Raw genomic sequence first — 22,688 nt, 5'->3', positions numbered from 1 at the left:
AACTCCTGAAAGCACCCGCTCAAAATAGAAACAAGTCGATAGAAACAACGATCAACAAAACTGTCGGTGCTGTTAACGATGGCTGGCTGTGGTGTGCAGCACAGCCATGGCCCTTCAAGCACCGCATATTTACTAATTCCACTTGGTGTACGTCACATGGCGGCGTAATCGATCATACGGCTCGCACTGGATGCACGGTCGAGCAGGCTGTGTGCGTTTGAGCGGGTGTCACCAGCCATAGGCTGCAACGGCGGCGCGGGTGGTCGGTACGACGACGCAACAGTGGTGCCTGAGGCGTACGACAATGACGCCCTGTCGTGGTGCTTCTGCGTCTCCTCGTCACCATCCTCGTCATCGCGCAGCAGCGCCTCCAGCCCACCACGCCGCGGCTCGCGCAGCTCCTGCCAGTGGCGGTCCTCCAAGTACCACACAACGACGCTGTACACAGTGTTTGCTGGCAGCACAGCGGTCAGCAGCAGCACGATAGCCGCGTACGCCCTCGCACCGCCGTCGCTCGGCGCAAGGTGGTTTGCCGCGCTCACCAGGCACAGCGCCGCAAGCAGCAAAAAGCTCGCAGTGTGCATCACCGTCAGGAAGGACGAGCGCATCATGTTCGTGAAGGCAACCACGCCCGCACCCGCAAGCAGCACAGCCGCCATGCAGAAGTACTGGACGTGGCAGCCTTCCGCAGGCGGGTGCACAGCAGCAATCAGGCCCACCACACACAGCACCGACAGCTGGAACACGCACCAGTACACGTGGCTGCCCCTCATGTTCGTCAGCATGCCGCCGTACATCCGCTGCTGCGCCGCGGGGCACCAATACCCGACGGGGTAGAGCAGGCGCTCGTGCAGCGGCTTCCTCAAAAACTGCCAGTACCTCGTGAAGCTCGCGCCCGTGTGGCGGGCAATGAAGTAGCACACGCCAGCAGGGAACGCCACACCGTACAGCACGCCAACGACACCAACCACGCGGTGCTGCACGCGGGCGCCGGGCATCGCCAGTGCGAGCACGGAGCCAAAGAATATGCCGAGATGCATCGCGTGCGCCACGACGTACGTCAGGCTCGGGAAGCGCATCGCAGCCCACGCACTCGCCGCGTCCACGCCGCGCCACCGCTGGAAGGCAGCCGTCACACCGCAGTGCACGCACCCGAACACAGCGGCGAGCAGCGCGTTGCCCACCACCATCCACAGCGGGTCGAGGGCAGCGAACACCGACAGGAAGTACGGCAGCGCAACGGTGCTCGCACGCTCCTGCGCCGAGGCACATGACATTCTCGCAAACACGCCGAGCGCCTGCATCTCCAGGATGGAGCCCAGCCCGCCGGTCACCACGACGCCAACAGCCGTCGCACCCGCAACAACGCCGGTGATCGCCGAGAGAGCGCTGGCAGCGGGCAGCGTGTTCGACCTGATCGTGAAGGACCCAAGCAGCACACCCTTGCAGCCGCCGGACACCGCCACAGCGTCGCAGCGAATGACTATCGTCTCGTCGGCAGCAATGAAGTAACCGCGGTGCACGGGCACAGCCAGCTCCAGGACGGTGGACGGATTCGTCGCGTTGCGCACCCACGTCGCGTTGCGCAGCATCGCTCCCCACGGACCGCCAAACCCGCTCGGCTGCGCCGCCGACACCGGCACAAAGCTCAGGTGCGTGCCGAGCTGCGGGTCGCGTGCCCATCGAAACGGCGGCGGCAGCGCCACCATCAGCCGTGTCGGGACGGCGCTCCCACCGCCGCGGATGTCATTCTGCGTCAGGCTTCCACCAGCCGCCGTCGTCGTCACTGCAAGCGTCGGGCACGCCACATCGCTCCACCACAGCGTGCTGCTCACCAACGCCGTCGGGGTACGCGTGGGCGAAAGCGCCACCGTTTCCGTCACTTGCAGGGTCTCCGTCGGCCCGTGCCGCGTCGGCCAGTACTGCGTCGCGCTCAGGCTCGGCGTCCACGTTGGTGTCAGGCTGCGCTTCTCCGTCAGCGTCGCCGTGTGGCTCAGCGGCGGCATGGCGGGCGTGCGGTTGCACCCGTCCACGTGCGGCAGGTACACCGGCAGGCAGTCGCGCCCGTACCCGCCCTCAGCACAGCGGCAGCGACACGACCCCGACATCGCCCTCGTCGCAGCAGCAAAGCAGCGCACGTCGGCGTCGCACACGCCACACGCCACGGGGCGGAATTCCCCGATGATGCCGGCGGACCTGTAGTCCATAGGCCGTAGCGTCTGCCCGTTGAGCGTCAGGCACCCCACGACGAACCTTCGCCCGGCGCCCACAAGCGCAACGGTGCCGTCCATCAAGAGAGGCCCACTGCCAGCGTTCCCGTGGAGCGTCAGCGTGCTCTGCACAAGGTCCACACTGCGCGGGTACGACGGCACCGAAAGGAGCCTGCCGCTGATGCTGTTGCCGCGCACCGACAGCCACGACCCAGACACAAACGACGCCGACCCCCGCAGCACCAGCAGCGCGCCATCGGTCAGCGCACCGGCGTTGTCGTTCACTACGACGGCGGACGCGTTGGCCTCCACCCCGCTGTCAAACACCAGCCCATGCGCGGCGTACACCTGGCTCCCCAACACGCGCAGCACAGCGCCCCACGACGCAACCACGCGCGCACTCGCGTACAACGCAAAGTCGCCACCGAACACAGCCGCGTCCAGTGCGACACCGCCACCGACAAGCTCCAGCACGGCGCCGTCCATCACCACCGTCCGCCCACCAGTCATCACGGTCACGAGGGCCACGCCGGACACAACCAGCACAGACCGCACGAGCCGCAGGCCCGACAGCACCAGCACCGGTGCGTACGGCGAGGACCGCGAGCCGAGAAGATACGAAAGCGGCGTCGAACTCGCGGCAACCAGCAGGGAGTCGGTCACCGTCAGCACGGACCCCGCGGGAAACGTGCCGGTCAGCACAAGCGCACCGTTCAGCGCCTCCACATCGCACACCGACAGCTCCACCGGCCCGCTATCGTCACTCCCCGCCGCACCCGCACCGCGCAGCGCTCCACCGCCCATCACGTACAGCACGGCGCCGTTACGCAGCGACACGTTCTGCACAACGATCCGCACGCCGTCCCGCGCCATCCACGGCACGTAGAGCACAGGACTCACGCCGTCCAGCACAACGTGGCGCAGCGTCACCTCGCTCGCACCGACAGGCACAACAAACACCGACCGCACCGTCATGCCCTCGCGGACAAACACACTCGACGCAGTGCCCACAGCAGGCGGCAGCGCAGGAGCTCCCACAGGCACGCACGCCTCGCCGTACCCGCCACTGCCGCACGTACACACGCACACACCGTTCCTCATGCTCGCAGAGGCCGTCCCGGGCGCGTAGCAGTGCGTGTCCCTGTCGCAGGCGTCGCACCCAGCAACGTCGATGCTCCCAGCGTCGCCAAATCCAGCCGCAGCGTACTCCTCCGCCGTCGACAGGACACGCCCACCAGCGTAGTTGCACGCCACCCTCAAATGCGCCCCAGCCGCAAGAGACAGGCTCACCGACAACATCCGCGGCAGAAGCGCTCGGTTGCGCACAAAGCTCAGCGTGCTCTCAGCAGCGGTCACGGCGCCAGCAGCGTAGAGCATCTCCCTCGAGACGCCGTCGTGCACGTTGCCCTTCGCCAGCAGCATCGACCCGCCATACAGGCTCACCGTCGAATAAAACGCCACCGCGTAGTCCTCCGTCGACACAAAGTCGCTCCGCACAAGCGCCACAGCGGAGCCCGACACGCTCACAGCCCCACGCACAGACACCGCGTTCTTGCACAACAGGAACTCGCTGTCAACAAACGCCACCACGGAGCCGCCGCTGGCCGCAACGCCGCCCTCCACCGACACGCACAGCCCCAGCGCCGTCTGCACCAACAGCCCGTCCACGTACAGCGCACCGCGCGAATGCAGCGCCACGCCGCCAACCACCAACACGCCAACAGCGTCGCGGAACACAGCCGCCACGTGCGTGCGCGCAATGGTCAGCACACACCCCGTCAGATTCACGTTGTGCAACACGAGGCACGCGGACGCGTCGCCAAGGTCGTAGTCGCCGCGGTACGCAACACGCTTCTCTGCAATCAGCACCGAGTCCACCACAGTGACGCGCGAGCCCGGCGGAAATCGGTTCGCCACCAGCACGCCGCCGCCGGAGCGCGACTCAAGCCCGCTGATCAACACATCGGCGCGCTCGCCAGCAGACGGGTCGGACCGCCACCCAACAACGTACAGGCTCGCTCCATCCAAAAACGTGCAGTTCGCCAGCGTCACGTTGCGCACGCTCCCCGACATCGACTCCACGTTCACCACGACGTCCGCCGCAAAGGTCACACCAACGTAGCACACCACCGATGTCCCGAGGGTGAAGTTCACCACTCCATCCACACTCACGTCCCGCACGCACAAGTCGGCGCCGTCGGTGCTCGGTGGGTCGGGAACAGCAACGGGCAGGCACGCATCGCCATGGCCGCCCTCCGCACACGTGCAGGCGCAGCCATCACTCGAGGCCGCCGTCGTGTACGCAGGGAAGCACGACGCTGCGAGGGTGCATGGATCACTGCAGCTCAGGATGGTGGCATTGTACACGGACGGAACACTGTATTCCACTCCCTCCTCGCCGTTCACGGTGTTGCACGCAGCCACAATCGCTCCGTTTGTGATATCGCGGGACGCCGTGGGTACCTGCAGTATTATTGGCGTGACCTTGCTGGACATAAACCGGTTGCCAGACAAAGACGCCGTGGAATCGCGGAGATTCACTTTGGGATAAAGAAAAGCAAACGCTTCCGATGGTGATTCACGGCAGAGGTTGCCGCTCAGCTGCAGCCAGGAGTTGTAGTAGATGTAGGAGGATTCGCTTAAAAAAAACACAAACGAGCTTCTCTTTATTTCGTTGCCCTGAAACACAACCACTGACCGAGACTCCACACGTAATGCCGAAATTAGTAATAAAAAGTACCTCACCGGCCTCGAAACAACGTTGCCTCGGATCACCACAGCAGAGTTGTTCAGAACCTTCAGCGATGAGGATTGGCTAGACCCTTCAAGATTTATCAGCGTACTGTCACCGCCGTCCATATGAAACGTGTTACCCACCACCGCAAACACGGAGTGCCACGAAACCCTCAACGCAGATCCAACAAAGTAAATGGCGCTTGACGATGCCGTCACGCTCTGAAACAAATTGCCACTCAGCACCACCGCGGAGTCGTTGCTGATCGCCAGTCCATTCATCACAACACACGACTGGCTCCATATGTCCAAACCCGACCGAGGGATCAGCCTCGTGGCAGTAAAGCGGTTCCCGCTGATCGTGATGTTCGTGTGCGGTGGAAACCCACCCTCCAGGCTGAGCAGCGCGTCAGTAAATGTGTTGCCGGTGACGACGATGTTCAGCGACCCCACAGCGGCGTACGCGTTGCCCAACAGCAACAGCACGGCGCCGTCCCTCCACGTGCATCCATCGAACGTGACATTCGCCACGTCGCCCGTCATCGCCCCAACCAGCACCGTCAGGCTCATGCCGCCCCCGCTGAACGTCACGTTGCGGTAGCACAGCCACGACAGCCCGCTGCCCACAGCCTGCGCCACCTCGGGGTACACCATGTCGCTGACGCACTCACCAACCGGCGGTGGCAGCGGTGTGGGCGGCACTGGTGGCAGCGGTGGCGGTGGCGGACCAGCAGGCACAGGCGCCGGGACACACACATCGCCGTGCCCTCCAGCAGCGCACTGGCACTTGCAGCCAATGACCGCCGTCGTCAGCGGGGCAAAGCAGTCGCTCTCCTTCGTGCACTCCCCGCACGCGGCAACCGTCGTCACGCCTATGATGCCGTTCAGCTCCAGTTCAGCCGCCGTCGTCACCTCCCGTCCCGCGACCGTCAGACACCCAGCAACGAACCGGTAGCCGGCGTCAGCCCGCTTCAGCAAGGATACCGACAAACCCGTCAAGCCCATCTTGCAGCCCGTCAGCGTCACAGCACTGCTGCTGTCAATGATCACAAATGCGGACTCAGTGTCGTAGAACATCGCACCAAATTTGACGTTGTTGTCGCGCCAATCCAACCAGCTTGACTGCTGGACGGTCCACAATCCATCGTTATAGGTGGCGTAGCGCACGGAGCCGCTGTTCCCCACCACACGCACCACGCTGTGATCCGACACGCTGAATCCTTGATGCTGATACAGCAGACCTTCCCCGGAGAAAATCGTATTGTTGAGCAGCGCAAAAACAGAGTGGTCATTCACACTGAGACTGTACACGTAGAACAGGTATTTGTATCCCTCAAAGCTGCAGTACCGCACGTACAGCGAGCTGCCACCCACCAGCTTCAGCGTCACTGTGGAGTACAAGCCAAACGCACCGTACCTCGTTGCATGCGCCCTGACGTTGCTGACCAACAGCATCGACGCACTCAAAACGACATTCCGCAACATCACCACGCTCAGCATGTTGTTCACAGTGTCCAAAAACCGAACTGCAGAAGACTGTACCGCATCAACCTCCGTGACGGCGATGTCGCAGTGCTGCGGGAGGGCAAGTATAAAAGCAACGACGGAGGACCGCATCACCGTCTGGCTCACGCGGATCAGGACGCCGGCTGACTCGGCCGCCTCAACACCCCCAACAAACTGCAGCGCGGCACCCTCACGGAAAGTGCACCCAGTGAGCGTGATGTTGATGGGGAGATGCAGCGGCATGCTGCTGAGGAAGAACGTCAGCACGGCACCCACGCCGCTGAATGTCACACCCGCGTAGCAGTGGTGCGTCTTCCACATCTTCAGCGTGAGGTTCGTCAGCGTCTGGTTCACCACGCAGCTCGTGTCGCCGTCGACGACTCTCTCCGCTGCGGGCGACACAACCGTGTCGGGCACCTCGAAGGGAAGACACGACGCGCCATGCCATCCGTCCTTGCAGCTGCACGAGCACGAGCTGCGGTCCACCGACTCCGTCCCGGGCATGTAGCACGCCGCGTCCTCGTTGCATGTGCCGCACCTGAACAGCACCACTTCCTCCGGAAACACATAGTCGTACGACACCTCCTCATCGCCCTGCAGGTTGCACCCCACCACAAACCGCGCGGGTGACTCAACAATCGTGTTCGATTTAAAAAGCTTGGCGAATAGCGCGTTTCCTTCCACCTGACGGTTGTGTGCAAGCGCCACGGTGGTGCCGCTGCCCGACAGCTGAATTTTGTACTGGGGATACAGAATAGTTAATACTGAGGCTGCACCCACGCTGTTGTCCTCCACACGCCACTGCGCACCGCCCTCAATTGTCACCGAGCCAGACAAATACACCAGCGCGGAATTCGAAACCCCCGCGCTGCCGACAAAGGCGCAGTCCGCCACTCGCAGCAGCCCCGCGGACCTCACGGTGGTATCCCCAAAAAGATAAACGCCATTAGCCGAGCTCATCGTGTTGTCCTCAACGTCAAAGTAGCCGCCGTTCTTCACATCAACAGCGTAAACGCAAACAGATGATTCCACACCCTCCTCGTCCTCCGCTGTGCTCAACGTATTTCCCTTCACAATAATCCCGCCACCATCAACAACAACACCACTGGAGAAATAGACTGCGTACCAGTTACCCTCAATTACGTTTTTAATTAGCAGCAGTGACGAGATTGTCCCGGGGTAAAAATCCACAAATAAAATGGCGTTGCCCGACGTCGTCACAATCGTACTGCCCACCACCAGTATCTGGGAACTCGCGCCAAAATGGCCCTGAAACACCAACGCTCCAGAATCCAGCATCGAGGATGACACGTTCACATGCACGCGCGCACCACTCCCCTTGATCGACAGTCCCATGAGGACGCACTGCAGCAGCGTGATGTTGAGTGTCTGCTGTGGCGCGTCAAAATACGACAGGTCCAGCACAATCGCGGCGGTGAAGGTCACGTTGACGAAGCACAGCCCACGCACACCGGGATCAGGAACGTCCAAAGAGTCGATGCTGCCACCGTGCACGCAGCGGACCTCCGTGTCCTTCGCGTCGGGGGGCGGAAGAGGCCCAAGGCCGTTCGGAACCGCAGCCGGCAGACACGTGTCACCGTAGCCGCCAGAAGCGCACACGCACTCACAGCCGCTGATGCTGCTCGTCCTCGCAGCGAAGCACACGGCGTCCACGGTGCATGCACCGCAGTCCAACACCGTCACGGGTGCTCCAATATTGAGGTCGACTCGGTAATTCGTCACAGTTGAGCCCCTTGCCTCGTTGCACACGCCGTAGATGATCGGGCGCGTGTCGGATGGTGGCGACCAATTGCTTGTCATATATGTAAAGGACGAGAACGAGCCATACGCAAAACTATTGTCAAGTATCGACCACACACTCTGATCGCGGAACGCCACGCCGTTTTCCTTGGCCACGTACACAACGTAGGCGGTGCGGAACTCGTTGTTGCGGTACACCAGCCAGCTGCCGCCGGTCACGGTCAGCGTGGTTGCCATGAGCATGGCGAAGCCAAGACGGAAAGTGCTGGACACAATCTGCAGCACGCTGCCGCCATCCACAACAACATCCTTGAGCACACACGCGCCTTTGCCATATTCGGTGCTCGGCGCAACCCACGAGCTGTTCTGTATGGAGAACACGGAGCCGACGCTGACACGCAGGTCCGATGCAAAAGCGTACATCACGTGCGACTGCGACATAACAGCGCAGTTGTCCATGTAAAAGACGCTGGACAGGTTCACGCCAAGACCGCGCTCCACGAGGATCGCAGCGCACAAACCCCCGCCACACACCAGCGTAGACCGCGTCATGACAAACCGCGTCGACAGAAGCCGGACACCGTCCAGGACAAGCGCGGGGCCGTACCGGGATCCCGCATGGCCAGGGGTCGTCGCCACGTACTGCGACCCGCCAGCCGTCGCGCGCAGCGTTGAGTTCGCCAACAGCACACTCGAGTGCAGCGGCATCGCGCCATGCAGCACGATCGTGCCCTCCAGCGACGTCACGTTCGTCATGTTGGCGAGGACGTGCGGCATCGGACGCGCCGTGCTCTCGCTGAGGCCACCAATCCGCAGCTGCGCGCCGCCCACAAGCACGCAGTGGCGCAGCGTCACGTTCAGCGCGTCAGCGAACGCGTCCATCGAGCGCAGGTCCACCGCCACAGTGATCGGTCCGCTGAACACCACCGAGTCGAAGCACGCCGTCGCCCGTCCGCCGCCAACCGTCACGGACTCCGTCAGCGTCACGCCACTCACACAGCCCTGCGAACCACCACCACCGCCGCCGGCCCTCGCAAGCGGCACGTCGAACGGCAGGCACGACTCGCCCACGCCGCCGGCACGGCAGCCGCACACGCAGTCGGTGAACGACGCCGTCAGTGCATCGAAGCACGCCAGCGCTGCCGCACAGCCGTCGCACGGCACCACGCTCACGGAGGGCAGACCGGCCAAGCGGTAGTCGCCGCTGCTCTGCAACACCCGGCCGCCGGCACGGTTGCACTGCACCGACACGGCGGCGCTCGTGATCGTCGGCTCGGAGACAAGCGTCGCGCCAGTGGCAGCGCAGCGCGCAATCGACACGGCACCGCCGCCCAGCGTCACCCCAGACAGCGACGCCACCGACGACGCCTCGCCCACCGCCCACACGTCGCGCAGCTCCAGCCACCCGCCGGCACCGATCGTCCCACCGTCGCAGCGCACCAGCGACGACGCGACAGGCCCCTCGACGCCCACGAAGCGCAGCACCGAGTCGGACACCGCGAGGCGTTCGCCAAGCACAATGCCGCCGCCGCTGCTCACAACCGAGACGTTCGTCACGGAGAACACCGAGTGGCTCCGCAAGCTGAGACGCGACAAGGATGACACACGCAACGCGGACGCGGTCGCACCGCCCGACGCCTCCAGTGACACGCCGTCAAGCACCACCGCGCTCGACAGCAGCTCCACGTCACCGCCAACGTACACCGCCGACCCGCCCGCCTGCAACGACCTCAGCACAGTGTTGCTCACACGCAGCTGCGACTGCAACAGCGACGTCGCGTGCAGCACAAGCGGCGACGCCACCGCGTCCGTCAGCCCGCTCAGCTGGGAGTAGCGCATCGGCCCCGCCGTCACAATCGTCGAGTCACGGACCGCCACGTTCGTGTGTGCCGGCAGGTTGTGCACAAACACAAGCGAGCAGTATTCGCCGGACAGCCCGCTCACGCTCACCTCCAGGCTCCGGTCACTCGCCGGCTCGCCGCTGTAGCCCCGCACGTAGATCTGCGCACCGCCGTCGCACACGCAGTTCCTCAGTTCGATGCGCAGCGCACCGGGAAGCATCGCCGCAACGTCAAACACCACAGCCACGCCGTTAGTGATGTACACGCCGTCCATCAGCACCGTGTCCACGGCGCAGCCAACCGTGATGGCTCTGTCCACCGTACCGCCCCGCAGTCGCAACACCACCGCATGCACTGCGGGCATCCACGCCGCCGCCGCAACCAGCGCCAACACAACAAGCAGCACCACACGCACAGCCGCAATGACCCTGCGCTGCACACGGTGTCGGCCGCGCGGACACGCGCCCACCGCAGACCGCATCCACCGACCCAGAAACATAACAACAGGGCCGTCGTGGTGTGTCGCACTCGCCCCGTCGACCATAATTCCAGCTTTCACAATCCCTTCCTACAGATGGCGAATCCAGTGACACGATTCCGCCAGATCGTTATCCCACTACTACTGCTACTAAACCCAATACTGCAAGTAATCCCTAACACCTTGAAACGATAGTTGTGCTGGTCAAGCAAAAGTATCTCTAACTGCATGCTCAGAAAAAGAATAAAAGGCAGCAACAACAGTAACCAAACACAGTGGCACGCAGAGGCATCCGGTCATACACAATAGCCATTACATTACAGCCGCCGACACAAAGCAGTGCAGACGCAATCAAGTCAGTGACACCATTGCCCTCCCACCGCCCACACAGCCCCGTACAGCCACCGCGCCGAGTGGCGGAATCCCGGCAAAAAGCCACATGACCACTGGCACCGCTCCTGTTACCGAATGGCTGCATCACAGGGCGGTCCCGATGCCGTGCACGACACACAAGAGCCGAGGCAGACCACGTGGCAGCGTTACGACCGCCAGCCATCAAGCGCGTCCGAAAGGTGCTGTTGTTGGTGGTGCGTAAGTGGAGTGGAGAGCTCGCCGGTCGCCAGCAGCAAAAGCGTCTTTTCTTGTTCACGCGAGTCGGCATTGCACAGCAGGCAGCGGCAACATGCGCGCACGGCATACACAACAAAGGAAAAATAAAGAAGCACGGCGGCACTCAAACACGGGGAAAAGGGTCCACATCGATTGCACATTCCGATTGGCTCACAGACATCCGGATGGTGGTCGCGCCGCTGCTCTGCGGTGCGTGTGGCGTGTGACTGCAGCGGACTGAGGGGATGAAGAGAGTGGTGGGAGACGCAGCGCGGCCCTCATCCATCTCGGTTAACTGTGACACCGATGACGTCATCCCGTCACATCGCCTGCAGCAAAGACCGTCGCCGTCAGCAGCGGTCGGCGCCTTCCCTCTCCCACTGGGGCGCAACTCCACCGACGCAGTCGCTCGTCTCCTCCCCCACCAACACAACGAGGGAGCAACGGCAAAAGATGAGACACGCACGGCAAGCGCGCAGTCGCAGATCCCACTGCTGCCGCCATGGCCAAACAGGGTCGGCTGCAGGGCGCAAAAAGAAGGGCAAACACCCCATCAAACGCTTTGGCACCACGTGGAAGCACCGCAACCGAAACACAAGGCGAAGCGCCGTGAAGCAGGCACCAAAACCAAAGCTCCTACAACAAATTCACCGTGAAGCAAAAGAAAATATTATGCGAGCGCAGAAGAAATTCACACAAACTGAAAAACAACAATGACGACGCAGAGGCAATAAATGGTCGTGGTGCGCAGCAGCCGTGGCATCGCGCCCCCCTCTCATCAAACGGCACCGCACCACAACGCAGCGTGACGACAGCCTGCAATGACGACGATTGAGTAGCACGCACAAAGCGGCATAAACCTTTCATCCCGCACTCGCGCAAATTTACGCTCTCAGTATGTACTGCCAACGACATCGGGAAGGACACGGAAGGGGACTGTCCTCTCCATCCTCCTTCTGCTCACAACAGACCCTCCCCATCCTTCTCCTCGCTACGCCCTGGGTGCCGCGCAACGCCGTCAAGCAAATCCACTTCCATGGAAGCCCCCAATGCGCAGGGCAAGTCTAGCAGCCACCCACGCTCACTCTCCCGCTCACATTTCCCCTCCCACAACTTTTCCACACACAAAAGGGCAAAGACATGGAAAAGAAAAGCCTGCAGCACAACGCATGCAGAAGCAACGCCATACACGCCGCACCGCAAAAAAAAAAAAAAAAAAAAAGCGGCCGCAACAAGAGCGACGGGTCGAATTCAAATCCACGGCGCTGCGCTTTACTTCTCTCCTCCCCGATGGATTGGCGTCTCACACTCACAGTGAGGCACGGCGCACACCATCCGCTCCCCTCCGTGTGCACTCAGAAGTCCGGCGCACAGTCACCCTCGTGCCATCGCAATGGGGAGCACAAACAATCGTCGTCGCGGACCATCAATGCCTCTAACAGAAAAGAAAAAGAAATGAGGGCATGTCAACAGCACAGCCAGCAGGGAGACACTCAACGGGACGCGGGGACACTCAGCGACAGTGAAGACAGCACAAACAAAGAAATGAACCGCAGTGAATCAACAAAACAAAAGAAAAAAAAGGTGAGAGTCCAGAAGAACTCCCAAACAACATAAAAAAGTGAACACAATGATTCGGGAAGACGTGTATTTCATGTGCCAAGCAGCACAATACGACCGTGTGTTTGTGTATACATATTGCCCTCAACAATAAAAAGAGGTCAATAAAGGACTTTACTGTCCCACCAGCCCACACAACATCCTCCACATTTCATGCGGCATCCGGCCTGTTCTTCAAATCCTCGTTTCGTGCAGTCCATGGGACGCACAGCCGCAGGGCCGGCACCGCGTGTGGGCAACAAAAAGCAAACAAGAGGGGGAAACACTTCGCTCATTACAGTGTGCAGAAGACAGCCATTAAGTAAGGAAGTCACTGAGGATGCACAGTGGTCCGTCGGCAATGCGTCCGGCACAGCTCTCCGCCCTTCATCACCGCACGGTGGCAGCGGCACACACCCATCCACAGAAAAGAAAAACACGGCGGCAGGGTGTGGCTGTGTGTGTGTGGCGCTGCGGGTGTCTGCCCGCCCTGGCCGCAAAAAAGAAAACAAAACAAGAGGGAAAGAAATGTGTGCTCCGCCCCACAGGCCCTCGTCGCACGCCCACACGTCACGGCTCCCTCAGCGCGCCGTTCGTCGCGGCCCCTCCTCATGCGTGCAGCAGGCGAGGCGCACAGGGCCGTCGTCATGAGCGTGTCGGTGGGTGTGCGAGTGGAGCAGTTGGGCGGGAAACACACGGCACCCCTCACAGGAAGAGTGCAGCAGAAACAATTAAAAGAGGGAAGAGTAGAAAAAGTGGAAAAGAAAACGTCCACAGTGATTGCCCACAAAAGCAAAAAAGAGGGATGAAGGAGAAAAGGACAAAAATAATAATAAAACAATAATAAAAAAAAAAACGAGAAAAGCAACTAAGAACTTAACGCACATAAAGCAAGAAAAGAAAAATAAAAGTTATTTGAGAAGAGATATTCATTGCCAGGTGTGTTTGTGTGTGGTGCAAAAGAGGGCGCCAACGGGCCTGCATGGGTGTGCATGCATATATACAATGGGCACATTATGTGTGTGCTTCGTGGGGTGAGGTGAGGGCGAGAGTCCATGCAAGGGGACACACACAGAGAGAGTGAGTGAAAGAAGGACGAGTGTGTGTGCGGGCGGTGCACGGCTCTCTCTCCCTCACTCTCACGCGGCCACCACCGCAGCAGCCGCACACGCAACAACAAGAAGAAGCAAAAGAGGGGAGGTGGTGTGGTAGACCGCGGTGCTGCCGTCACTGTCGCCAGGTGTCGTGTTTATTTGATTAATGGTGTTTGCGCCAGTTATGGTTTCTTTTTCTTTGCCTGGAGGATTCTCTTGATGTTGTTCCTTTTGTTTCTCTCGTTCCTCTTCTGTTTCATCATCCTTTTCTTCCCCAGCTCTTTGTTTGATTCCTGTCGGAGTTTCTCCTGCATTTTTGTGTTGGACTTCCTGCTGAATATCAGTTGAATTTACTTTCGGGGCACCTGAGACATGTGCAGCCTCTTCTCTCTCCTGAGCCCGATGTCTTTCATCATCCTTTTCTTCTCCCCCTTCTCTTTCATTAGAACCATCATTGCCGTTGTGTTCTCCCGAAGAATGATCTCCTGCAGGGTTACTGGGTGTTTTTGCTTCAACTTTTATTTGTTGGTCTTTTCCCTGCGTCAGTTCATGTCCTTCTCCACTTTTTGTATCCTCTTCTTGGACTGGATGTGGGTTATCTTGCGGCTGTGGTCCACTTCCTTCATTTAGTTTGGTTACTGCCGCTTCACCATCACCAACTGTTTCTAGTCCTTCTTCTTCTCGGCGTTGCTTTTCAGGTTGCAGTACAATTTCATTTACTCTTTTCAAGTCTAAATCATCTTCTTGTTGTGTTCCTCCTCCTCCTTTTGATTTCTTTGGCGATGCTGATGGTGGTGGAATTTCTTCTGCCGATGTTTGTGGTACTTCATCTTCATCAGAACCAGCTACTTCTTTTGTCAAAAGGACTTCTTTATCTGTTTCATCGGTTTGTTCATTAACATCTGATGCTCTTAAAACTGAGTTGTGTGATCCTCCATTTACAATTGTTGGTGGCTCCTGAAAACTTTTGCCGTCACTCGCAGAGGCACCAGGTGAAGTTACACCTGCATCATCCTCAGCATGAACACCGCCGGCACCGCACCACAGCACGCAGAGGGCACACACCAGCAGCACACGGCCAGTCATCATCATCGCCATCACTCCTGTCACTTGCGTGTAGCCTTCAGCACAAACTAACAACACGTCAACGCAGAGTGAAAGCAAAGGGTGAGAGAAAAGTCACACAACTACGTACAGTAACAAAAGGCAGCACCCCAGCAGCAGCAGCGCACAACATATGCCAGAGGGAATCAGTAAGGGCAAGAAAAAGCGCACCACCCTGCATATCAGAATTTATTTAAAAAAAAACACACACCCAAGGCCTCGCTGCGCATGCATATAAGTGTTTCTGCGATGCGTTCAACGTGACGAATGTGGGAAGCAACGCGGAGCACACAGCAGGGCAGCGGAAGCAAACAAAGCAAAAAACAAGCATCATAATTACTCTTACTTTATACATCGGACCACAGTAGACGTACACATGTCCCCGTGGCTAAGTGCTGGCACGCACAGCCCGCACACACCTCTTCAGCCCACAGCGGTGTACGCCAGCGCGGATACGGCGAGCAGCAGCGGGGCACACACCCACGCAGAGCTGCTGAGGCTGCCGTCGATTTCGCGAAGACGTGACGGTGCGCGGGTGGTCGTTGTAGTTGTAGTTGTAGTTGTCGTGGTAGTTGGTGGTGTCTGTGCCTTAGCCTCTTTGTTATTTTTTGACTCATCCGTAGCTTGCTCTAGATTGTTTACCAACGACTCATGAGACTTATCAGTTGAACCTGTCGGATGGGTTTTTTTACCGTCTAACCCTGACTGACCTGACACACTTGTACCTCCCTGCTTAGTAGGCGACTTCTCTGATGGCTCTCCCCCAATGGCCGCAACTTGTTTATTTAACGCATCGGTCATAACCGGTTCCGGTGCTTTACGAGTAGCTAAACCTAAGGCACTGTTCTCCGGACCTGGTGCGTCCGGTGATGGCGGTTCACTGGGGTGCCACCTGGTTCCGCGTCAACCGCTGTCACGCACACGGGCGCACGGGCAGCAGCACAAAGCAAGCACCAACAGGGCGCACAGCAGACGGCACGTCATCATCGTGAGTGTGGTCGTTCGGTGGTGTGGAGCTGATCTGCACAGTGAGGGACATGGAGAGCAACAGGGGAGACGAGAGGTGCGGCAGACACACACAGAGGGCACACCACATGAGGAGAGGGCAGCAGCCAGGCATGCACCGTACGCCGCACACCACGCACGACACACACAGCCCTGCCGCAACACCAACACACAGATGGAAGAGGTAGAGGCAAACAGGAGCGGCACACAAGGTTCCACCGCACGTACACATACGGCGAGGGCGGTCCGTCGTGTCTGCACCCCTCACGGAGGGTACACACACAAGAGGAGGTGCAGCGCACACAGCAACACAAAAGCAAAGTAACAATTAAAAAAAGGAGATCCCCTCACACCACGTGGATTGTTGGTCCACGGGAAGCGCAGCCAATATTCATCAAAAAAACAATTCGTTTCTGTTTTTTTTCGTTGTGTGTTGTGAAAACAATTACTGAGTACCGCAAGGGCCGTCCGTACCAAAGTGGCAATGACTCCGTCGCATACGGGCCGTCGTGCATGCTGGGCATTCCCAAACAGTCGCAGTCCTTACTCTCAACAACGAAGGCATTCCCACAGTCGATGAAGCGAAGTATCCCGTGGTTCGTCGTGGGATCAGCAGCCCGTGGCGTCTGTGATGAAGCGGTGGCGGAAGAGCAATGGTTGTCATTGGAGCTTGCAGATGTGCTTTGTCCGTTTTTTTCCCGTTGATACGCTTGGCATTTTCGGGGGCGACCTGTTCTTAAGGCGCCTCTCGATATGGCGGTGGCGCCATTGTGGCAGCCGCATGGGAGACCTTCTCAACTATCGGAACGCCAGGCTGAGCATGTCGGGCGCGTGCTTCCATATTGTGGACGGGCGAGCGCACTCTGCCGCAGATTGGGCAGGAGGACGTCAATCCGCCGCTCGCTGGTCGGCAAGGGGTGGCGGCGTTCACGTCGGGAAGATGTTCCGGCGGAGGCGGAGGCAGGCCGGTCTCCTCGGTGAGAAAGCGGCGCCACCGACACAGAGAGTTCCTTGTGATCTGCAGGGCGCGTGCGGGCCTGCCGAAGAGCGGGCAGGAGTCGCATCGCGCCTGTACGGAGTGCCGCAACTCGGGGCACGATGTCGGGGTGGACGCCAGGAAGAGAGTCCTCGCCACACCGAAGAGCGCCTGTCATGCGGTGTGCGCGTCTTCCTTTTCCTCCTGGACATCCCTCCCGTACGGTCGCCTGACTGCGGTGAGGAAGCCCACGTGCCAGGCATTGGCGCAGTCATGCGGGAAGGATCGCGCCATGACGGCGTCAGCGTCCGCTGTCACGTTGCGTGGGATTCCGCAGTGCCATGGGGAAAATGTGGAGCCAACAGTGCGACCTCGATCCGCCAGTGAAGGCGGCATGGCGCAAATTCCCTCGCTGACGTCGTCGTGCACCGCCAGCGGGCCAAGGCGGAGCGCCTCCACCGCCGAGAGGGAGCCTGTGGCGGCAGGAACTCTTGTGGGCGATTGGGATGCTGCTGCCAGGCGGGGAAATGAAGAAATGTCCGTGGCCGTGCTTGGTGAAAAGACACTCCGCTTGGCAGGGCCGTGCAAGGCAACCAGCAGCTGTGCGGTGGAGACCTCGCAGGGAGGTCGGCCTTCCGGGGAGTCAAATGGCAGCGCAGCGGATCCAGACGCATGCTCAGCGAGAGACGGGCCGTCCGTTCAGCGGCCTGCGTCATGCGGTCGCAGAGAGGCGCAGGCCGCTTCAAGGGCCGATCGTCTGACGCCGTCCAGGGTGTCATGGGCACGCCGCGGCTGGAAGACGCACACCTCGTTGCAGCTCACAGCGTCCCAGGCGGCAATACGCTGCTCAGCATGAGAGGCGCGAATGTGGTCCGGGGAGACCCCCATTTGACTGCAAACACGTCGCGGTTCCTTGGGGACGGCATCGCCCGGCAGCGGAATGCTCGTCGCCGCCTTCCCATGCATCCACGGAGGCATGGCACTGTCCGCATTTCGGTCTGGCTAAAGAACTTTTGTTTTATTCTCATTGTGATAGTGAGGCGCGCGCGTCTCAGAGCGCAGGACGCGTTGCAGACGCACAGCGTCATTTGGAACAAACGATTAGCGTCCGTCACCGCGAAGGCGACAACAAATGCCCCGGATGACAGCGGGAGCACATCGATTCCTCCTGGTCTTGCAAATCGAGCTTATTTGTCAGGGCGCTTGTATTCAATCTTTTGCAGCTCTTGGGGCTATTGTGAGAGAAGGTGGGAGGTTGAGGGCATTTGGACTGAATACTTTTGAGTGGCTGCGTTCCGCTGACTTGTGGCCAGTCGTTGAACTCTTTTGGGGTTTGGCAGCTCGTCTCTTTTGTTTACTTCCCACTGCAGCACGTGGATAACACTGTTCCGACGAAAATTTGTTTGACCGCGTGTGGGCTGCTGCCGTGCGTGGTGCATGGACTATTTGATTGTGTGGGGAGGTGCATGGAGTGACGAATACTTCTGTTTGGCGTGTCGCGGTGTGTTGGAATGATGTTCGGATGACATGTGGAGGGTGTTTTTTGTGATTTGTGTGTCTTCTCTGGTGGAGCCGACATGTGTGCGGGGATTGTGGCGTTGCTGGCTGGCAGTTCCACTTCACTTTTCGGCATTCCTGGATGTGCTGAGGAATGACGGCTGGCGACCAGCGTGTTGGTGCTGCTGGTGGAATAAGTGCATCGGGAATAGGCCACTTTCTCTTTTCCGTGCTGGAGCCGATGAACTGGCACGAGGGCACCGGCTGCAGGCGGTCGTGCCAGCACGTGTGAGCAGCGGATCCATGCACACACAGACGCTCATCGCAAGAGCTTGTACGATCACAGTGGCCTTTTGTGGCGTGCTTTTATGGACGTCAGCAATCGAGGAATGTGTGAAGCAAACGGCTGACTGCACACGAGGAAAATAAGTGCGTGCACTGTGCCGTGTTTCAGCGTCGGTGGCAGAGCGACAGGAAGCCCGTGCTGGCAACTGAGATCTTTGCGTCGCGAGGGATGTCGGTGTTGATTTTGGATCGTCGAGGGCGAAGTGATTTTGCTGCTGCCCGTGTGTGTGGCCACTCCGGCACAGGGCGAACACAACAGGGAGGATGCAGGCGCTGCGTGTGTGTGTGTGTGTGTGCAGGTGCCATGCAACAACGTCACAACAAACATGCTGCGACTCGGTGACCCTCACATCGTTGTGGTCCTCACGAACAGCCGAGGCACGGCCCACACCGATGCACTCAGTGGACGGAGTGAGGCATTTTTTGAGGCGCTGCAGGGAACAGGTTGCGTTGACGCAGCCACGACGTGCATGGAGTGTCACGATGTCACAGTCGGCTGTGGCTGGTGGAATATTTACTTCTCGGAGGCAACAGAGAGAGAGAGCTGCTGCTCCTGCCGCTGGCGTCGTTGCTGCCTTTTGTGGCCTCCCATGCCGATTATTGTCTGTCCGCTGATCACGGGTGGCATGCCTCCACTAGTGACGTCGTCTGCAGGCATTTCACAGCACCAGTGAAACACACATCACGTCGCATGCCTTGGCTGTGGATATGGTGTCGTGAGTGCAGCCGGCATTATTTTGCCCGACTCCTTTCCACTGCTTTGCGACGAATAGATGCGTCTCCGCCCGAGTCATTCACTGCAGCTCCGTGTGTTGTACTGCCAGCACAATACTCTCTTGTTGTCTGACGCCTGGCTGACAGTCAAGCACCACTGCGTTGGGACATGCAGGGATGTGGACTGCCGCTCACGGTGTTGGCCACCGCTGTTTGGATGCGGCGGCCACACGAGCGGATGTATTGTGGCACAATGGAATGCGTGAAGTGCGCGGAATCACAGCGGCTGCAATAATATCAAAGGTGTGGCGCCACGGAATATGTGAGAGGGTGATGCATGATGAACCACAGTGGGCGGCATGCGAGGGAAGTGCACCGCGACGAAGCGTCACCCCGCCCTCAGCCTGCAGGGGAATGTGCACCCACAAAATATATGGACGAGACACCACCAAACACACATGCCCTTCCATGCACCAATAAATAGGAGCGAAGGTGCGTTCTGGTGTGTGGGAGTCCACTCACATATTTTTATTTCCACCACAATAAACGGTGAGGAATCAGGTGCCACAGCAACGAAAAGAAGGTGACATCTACTGCAACAATTTACCAGCAAAAGGCAGGAACATCACAAACCGAATTCTTGGCTGCACCAACACAAGAAACATTCACAAGAGGAAAAAATAATTGTGCACTCTGCAGGAATCCTCAACACACGACCAGGCATGAAGGTTTACCCTCCGGAAAAACAATAACAAAAAATGCGGAGATCTGCCAACACTCAAACAGAAACACAAATAAATGATTGGTTGCATTATTCCATTCCTTGCGCTTATATTTGCGTGTGCGGCTGTTGCTGTGGTGGTGGCCGTGCTTGCATGAAGTGGTGTGCGCTGAATGTGAACGGAGGCCAAAAGCCAACTGAATTGTTCGTGTGATGAATGTTGGCTGCACTTCCCGTGGACCAACAATCCACGTGGTGTGCGGGGATCTCTCCTTTTTATTATAGTTACTTTGCTTTTGTGTTGCTGTGTGCGCTGCACCTCCTCTTGTGTGTGTGCGTACCCTCCGTGAAGGGTGCAGACACGACGGACCGCTCTCGCCGTATGTGTACGTGCGGTGGAGCCTTGTGTGCCGCTCCTGTTTGCCTCTCCCTCTTCCTTCTTTGCGTTGGTGTTGCGGCAGGGCTGTGTGTTTTTGTGTCGTGCGTGGTGTGCGGCGTACGGTGCATGCCTGGCTGCTGCCCTCTCCTCATGTGGTATGCCCTCTGTGTGTGTCTGCCGCACCTCTCGTCTCCCCTGTTGCTCTCCATGTCCCTCACTGTGCAGATCAGCTCCACACCACCGAACGACCACACTCACGATGATGACGTGCCGTCTGCTGTGCGCCCTGTTGGTGCTTGCTTTGTGCTGCTGCCCGTCCGTTTGCGTGACAGCGAATGAAGTTAATGGTGCCCCAAGAACTGACCACGCTGTGCCAAAGGTACCAGAGGTACCGGAACCAGGCAAAAAAGAAGAGAAACCAGGTATTGCGAATGGTACGGAAAATACACAAGATTTGCCAACCGGTGGGTCGTCCAACAATCAAGTTGTATCAGATACGTCTGGTCAGTCAGCGTCACAGGTTTCTGGCGTTCCGCTACAGCCAAGTACTGTACCAACCGTTGCGTCAGGTGCACAAATTGTGCCGATTCTACCCGAAAAAAAAGAAGAAAAGAAGACGACTGCATCAAAGACCACGACCACCACAACCACAAAGGCACCAACTACGACTACGACTACAACTACGACGACCACGACGACCACCCGCGCACCGTCACGTCTTCGCGAAATCGACGGCAGCCTCAGCAGCTCTGCGTGGGTGTGTGCCCCGCTGCTGCTCGCCGCATCCGCGCTGGCGTGCACCGCTGTGGGCTAAAAGGGAGCGTGGGCTGTGCGTGCCAGCACTTAGCCACGGGGACATGTGTACGTCTACTGTGGTCCGATGTATAAAGTAAGAGTAATTATGATGATTGTTTTTTGCTTTGTTTGCTTCCGCTGCCCTGCTGTGTGCTCCGCGTTGCTGCCCACATCCGTCACGTTGAACGCGTCTCAGTCACACTCATATGCATGACACGCACACGACTGTTTAAGTGGACGCACCGTTGAAGATGGGTGTAAGCGCACTGGAGCCATTTGGGCGCAGGTTTTTGTTTTTACTATTTTGCTTCATTGCTGCTTGTTTTCTTTTGTTTTGTTTCTTCCTTGCTTTGTGCGTTTTTCTTCTTGTTAAATTATTGCAGGTCGCTGTGCGTTTTTTGCACTTTCATTGGTTCAATATTTCTCATGAAATGCGTGCTGCTGCTGCTGGTGGTGGTGTTTTTTGCTGTGCCGTGTCTTTTTGCTTTCACTCTGCGTTGACGGGGAGGTAGTTTGTGCTGAAGGCTGCACGCAAGTGACAGGAGTGATGGCGATGATGATGACTGGCCGTGTGCTGCTGGTGTGTGCCCTCTGCGTGCTGTGGTGCGGTTTATCTGTGGTAGCCAATGGTGATACTGATGATCTTCGTAATGGCAGGGACGAAAAGAATGCGGAACAGTTATCTTCTTCAGATCTGAGTTTACCAGTGAGGCAGGGAGAACCAACAGCGGCAGCGGGAGGAGGAGGAGGATCTAAAAACTCACAGGAAGGGAAGGATGCTTCGATGCCAATCACGGACATAAGTGTCCCACAAGAGCAGGAAGTGAAGTTAGATGCCGGTCCACACAAACCAACTGGGAATGAATATGAAAATAAAGGGTCGACGGAAGCTGGAGCTGACACGAGAAAACAAACAGTACCTCCACCACTAACACATGCTCCTTCTCCTCCTCCAGAAGGACCACCACTATTGTCACCATCAGAAGAAGAAGAAGATGAACTAAAAAAAAGCAACACAAGACCAGGATAGTCCAGTCGAACACAAATCTACACAAAATAATAAAGTATTAGAAGAAGAACCGGGACACGAACTGAACACCCAAAACCTACCGCCAAAAGAACAACACACATCCGAACAACTTCAAGAGAACCAAGAAAACGGAAAAGAAAAACAACGATCAGGACAACTGGAACATCGAGAACATCGAGAAGAACTAAAAGATCAGCAACAAAAACAGGAAAAACAACATGAAGAAAGCATAAAACATGAAGAAGAACAACAGCAACAAAAAGATGAAATACAAGATCAACAAAATCAACA

The 22,688-nt window shown here is 58.4% G+C and overlaps 4 protein-coding genes and 2 pseudogenes across 4 annotated transcripts, besides 13 other annotated features; 3 read left to right on the top strand and 3 right to left on the bottom strand.

Moving 5' to 3' along the window:
• Window positions 1-12,866: part of a sequence feature (areas not merged during assembly with more than two copies in the genome that could not be assigned to a particular haplotype) that runs on past the window's edge.
• Tc00.1047053508163.70 (dispersed gene family protein 1 (DGF-1), putative) lies at window positions 153-10,595 on the bottom strand (the record flags this gene model as incomplete). The annotated part of the gene is made up of 1 exon (XM_816339.1): window positions 153-10,595. One exon carries the CDS (start codon window positions 10,593-10,595, stop codon window positions 153-155), a length of 10,443 nt encoding a protein of 3,480 aa, XP_821432.1.
• Window positions 12,340-12,360: a microsatellite.
• Window positions 12,867-14,847: a sequence feature (heterozygous, Esmeraldo-like haplotype).
• Window positions 13,526-13,647: a sequence feature (T-rich).
• On the bottom strand, window positions 13,877-14,929 carry Tc00.1047053508163.50 (mucin-associated surface protein (MASP), putative; the record flags this gene model as incomplete). Its single annotated transcript, XM_816338.1, has 1 exon — window positions 13,877-14,929. One exon carries the CDS (start codon window positions 14,927-14,929, stop codon window positions 13,877-13,879), a length of 1,053 nt encoding a protein of 350 aa, XP_821431.1.
• Window positions 14,848-15,230: a sequence feature (areas merged during assembly that could not be assigned to a particular haplotype. This can correspond to areas where the two haplotypes were merged or to regions with more than two copies in the genome that were merged during assembly.).
• Window positions 15,231-15,651: a sequence feature (heterozygous, non-Esmeraldo-like haplotype).
• On the bottom strand, window positions 15,359-15,922 carry Tc00.1047053508163.40 (annotated as a pseudogene).
• Window positions 15,652-20,940: a sequence feature (areas not merged during assembly with more than two copies in the genome that could not be assigned to a particular haplotype).
• Window positions 16,572-17,303, top strand: Tc00.1047053508163.30 (uncharacterized protein; the record flags this gene model as incomplete). Its single annotated transcript, XM_816337.1, has 1 exon — window positions 16,572-17,303. The coding sequence occupies one exon, from the start codon at window positions 16,572-16,574 to the stop codon at window positions 17,301-17,303; it is 732 nt and encodes a 243-aa protein (XP_821430.1).
• Tc00.1047053508163.20 (mucin TcMUCII, putative) lies at window positions 20,832-21,386 on the top strand (the record flags this gene model as incomplete). Its single annotated transcript, XM_816336.1, has 1 exon — window positions 20,832-21,386. One exon carries the CDS (start codon window positions 20,832-20,834, stop codon window positions 21,384-21,386), a length of 555 nt encoding a protein of 184 aa, XP_821429.1.
• Window positions 20,941-21,360: a sequence feature (heterozygous, Esmeraldo-like haplotype).
• Window positions 21,185-21,274: a microsatellite.
• Window positions 21,361-21,702: a sequence feature (areas merged during assembly that could not be assigned to a particular haplotype. This can correspond to areas where the two haplotypes were merged or to regions with more than two copies in the genome that were merged during assembly.).
• Window positions 21,656-21,721: a sequence feature (A-rich).
• Window positions 21,703-22,688: a sequence feature (heterozygous, non-Esmeraldo-like haplotype).
• Tc00.1047053508163.10 lies at window positions 21,915-22,688 on the top strand (annotated as a pseudogene; the record flags this gene model as incomplete).
• Window positions 22,523-22,680: a sequence feature (T-rich).

This window comes from Trypanosoma cruzi, genomic scaffold (assembly GCF_000209065.1).
Source record: "Trypanosoma cruzi strain CL Brener 1047053516699 genomic scaffold, whole genome shotgun sequence".
Taxonomy (NCBI): domain Eukaryota; phylum Euglenozoa; class Kinetoplastea; order Trypanosomatida; family Trypanosomatidae; genus Trypanosoma; species Trypanosoma cruzi.
This window is presented reverse-complemented; position numbering and strand designations above follow the sequence as displayed.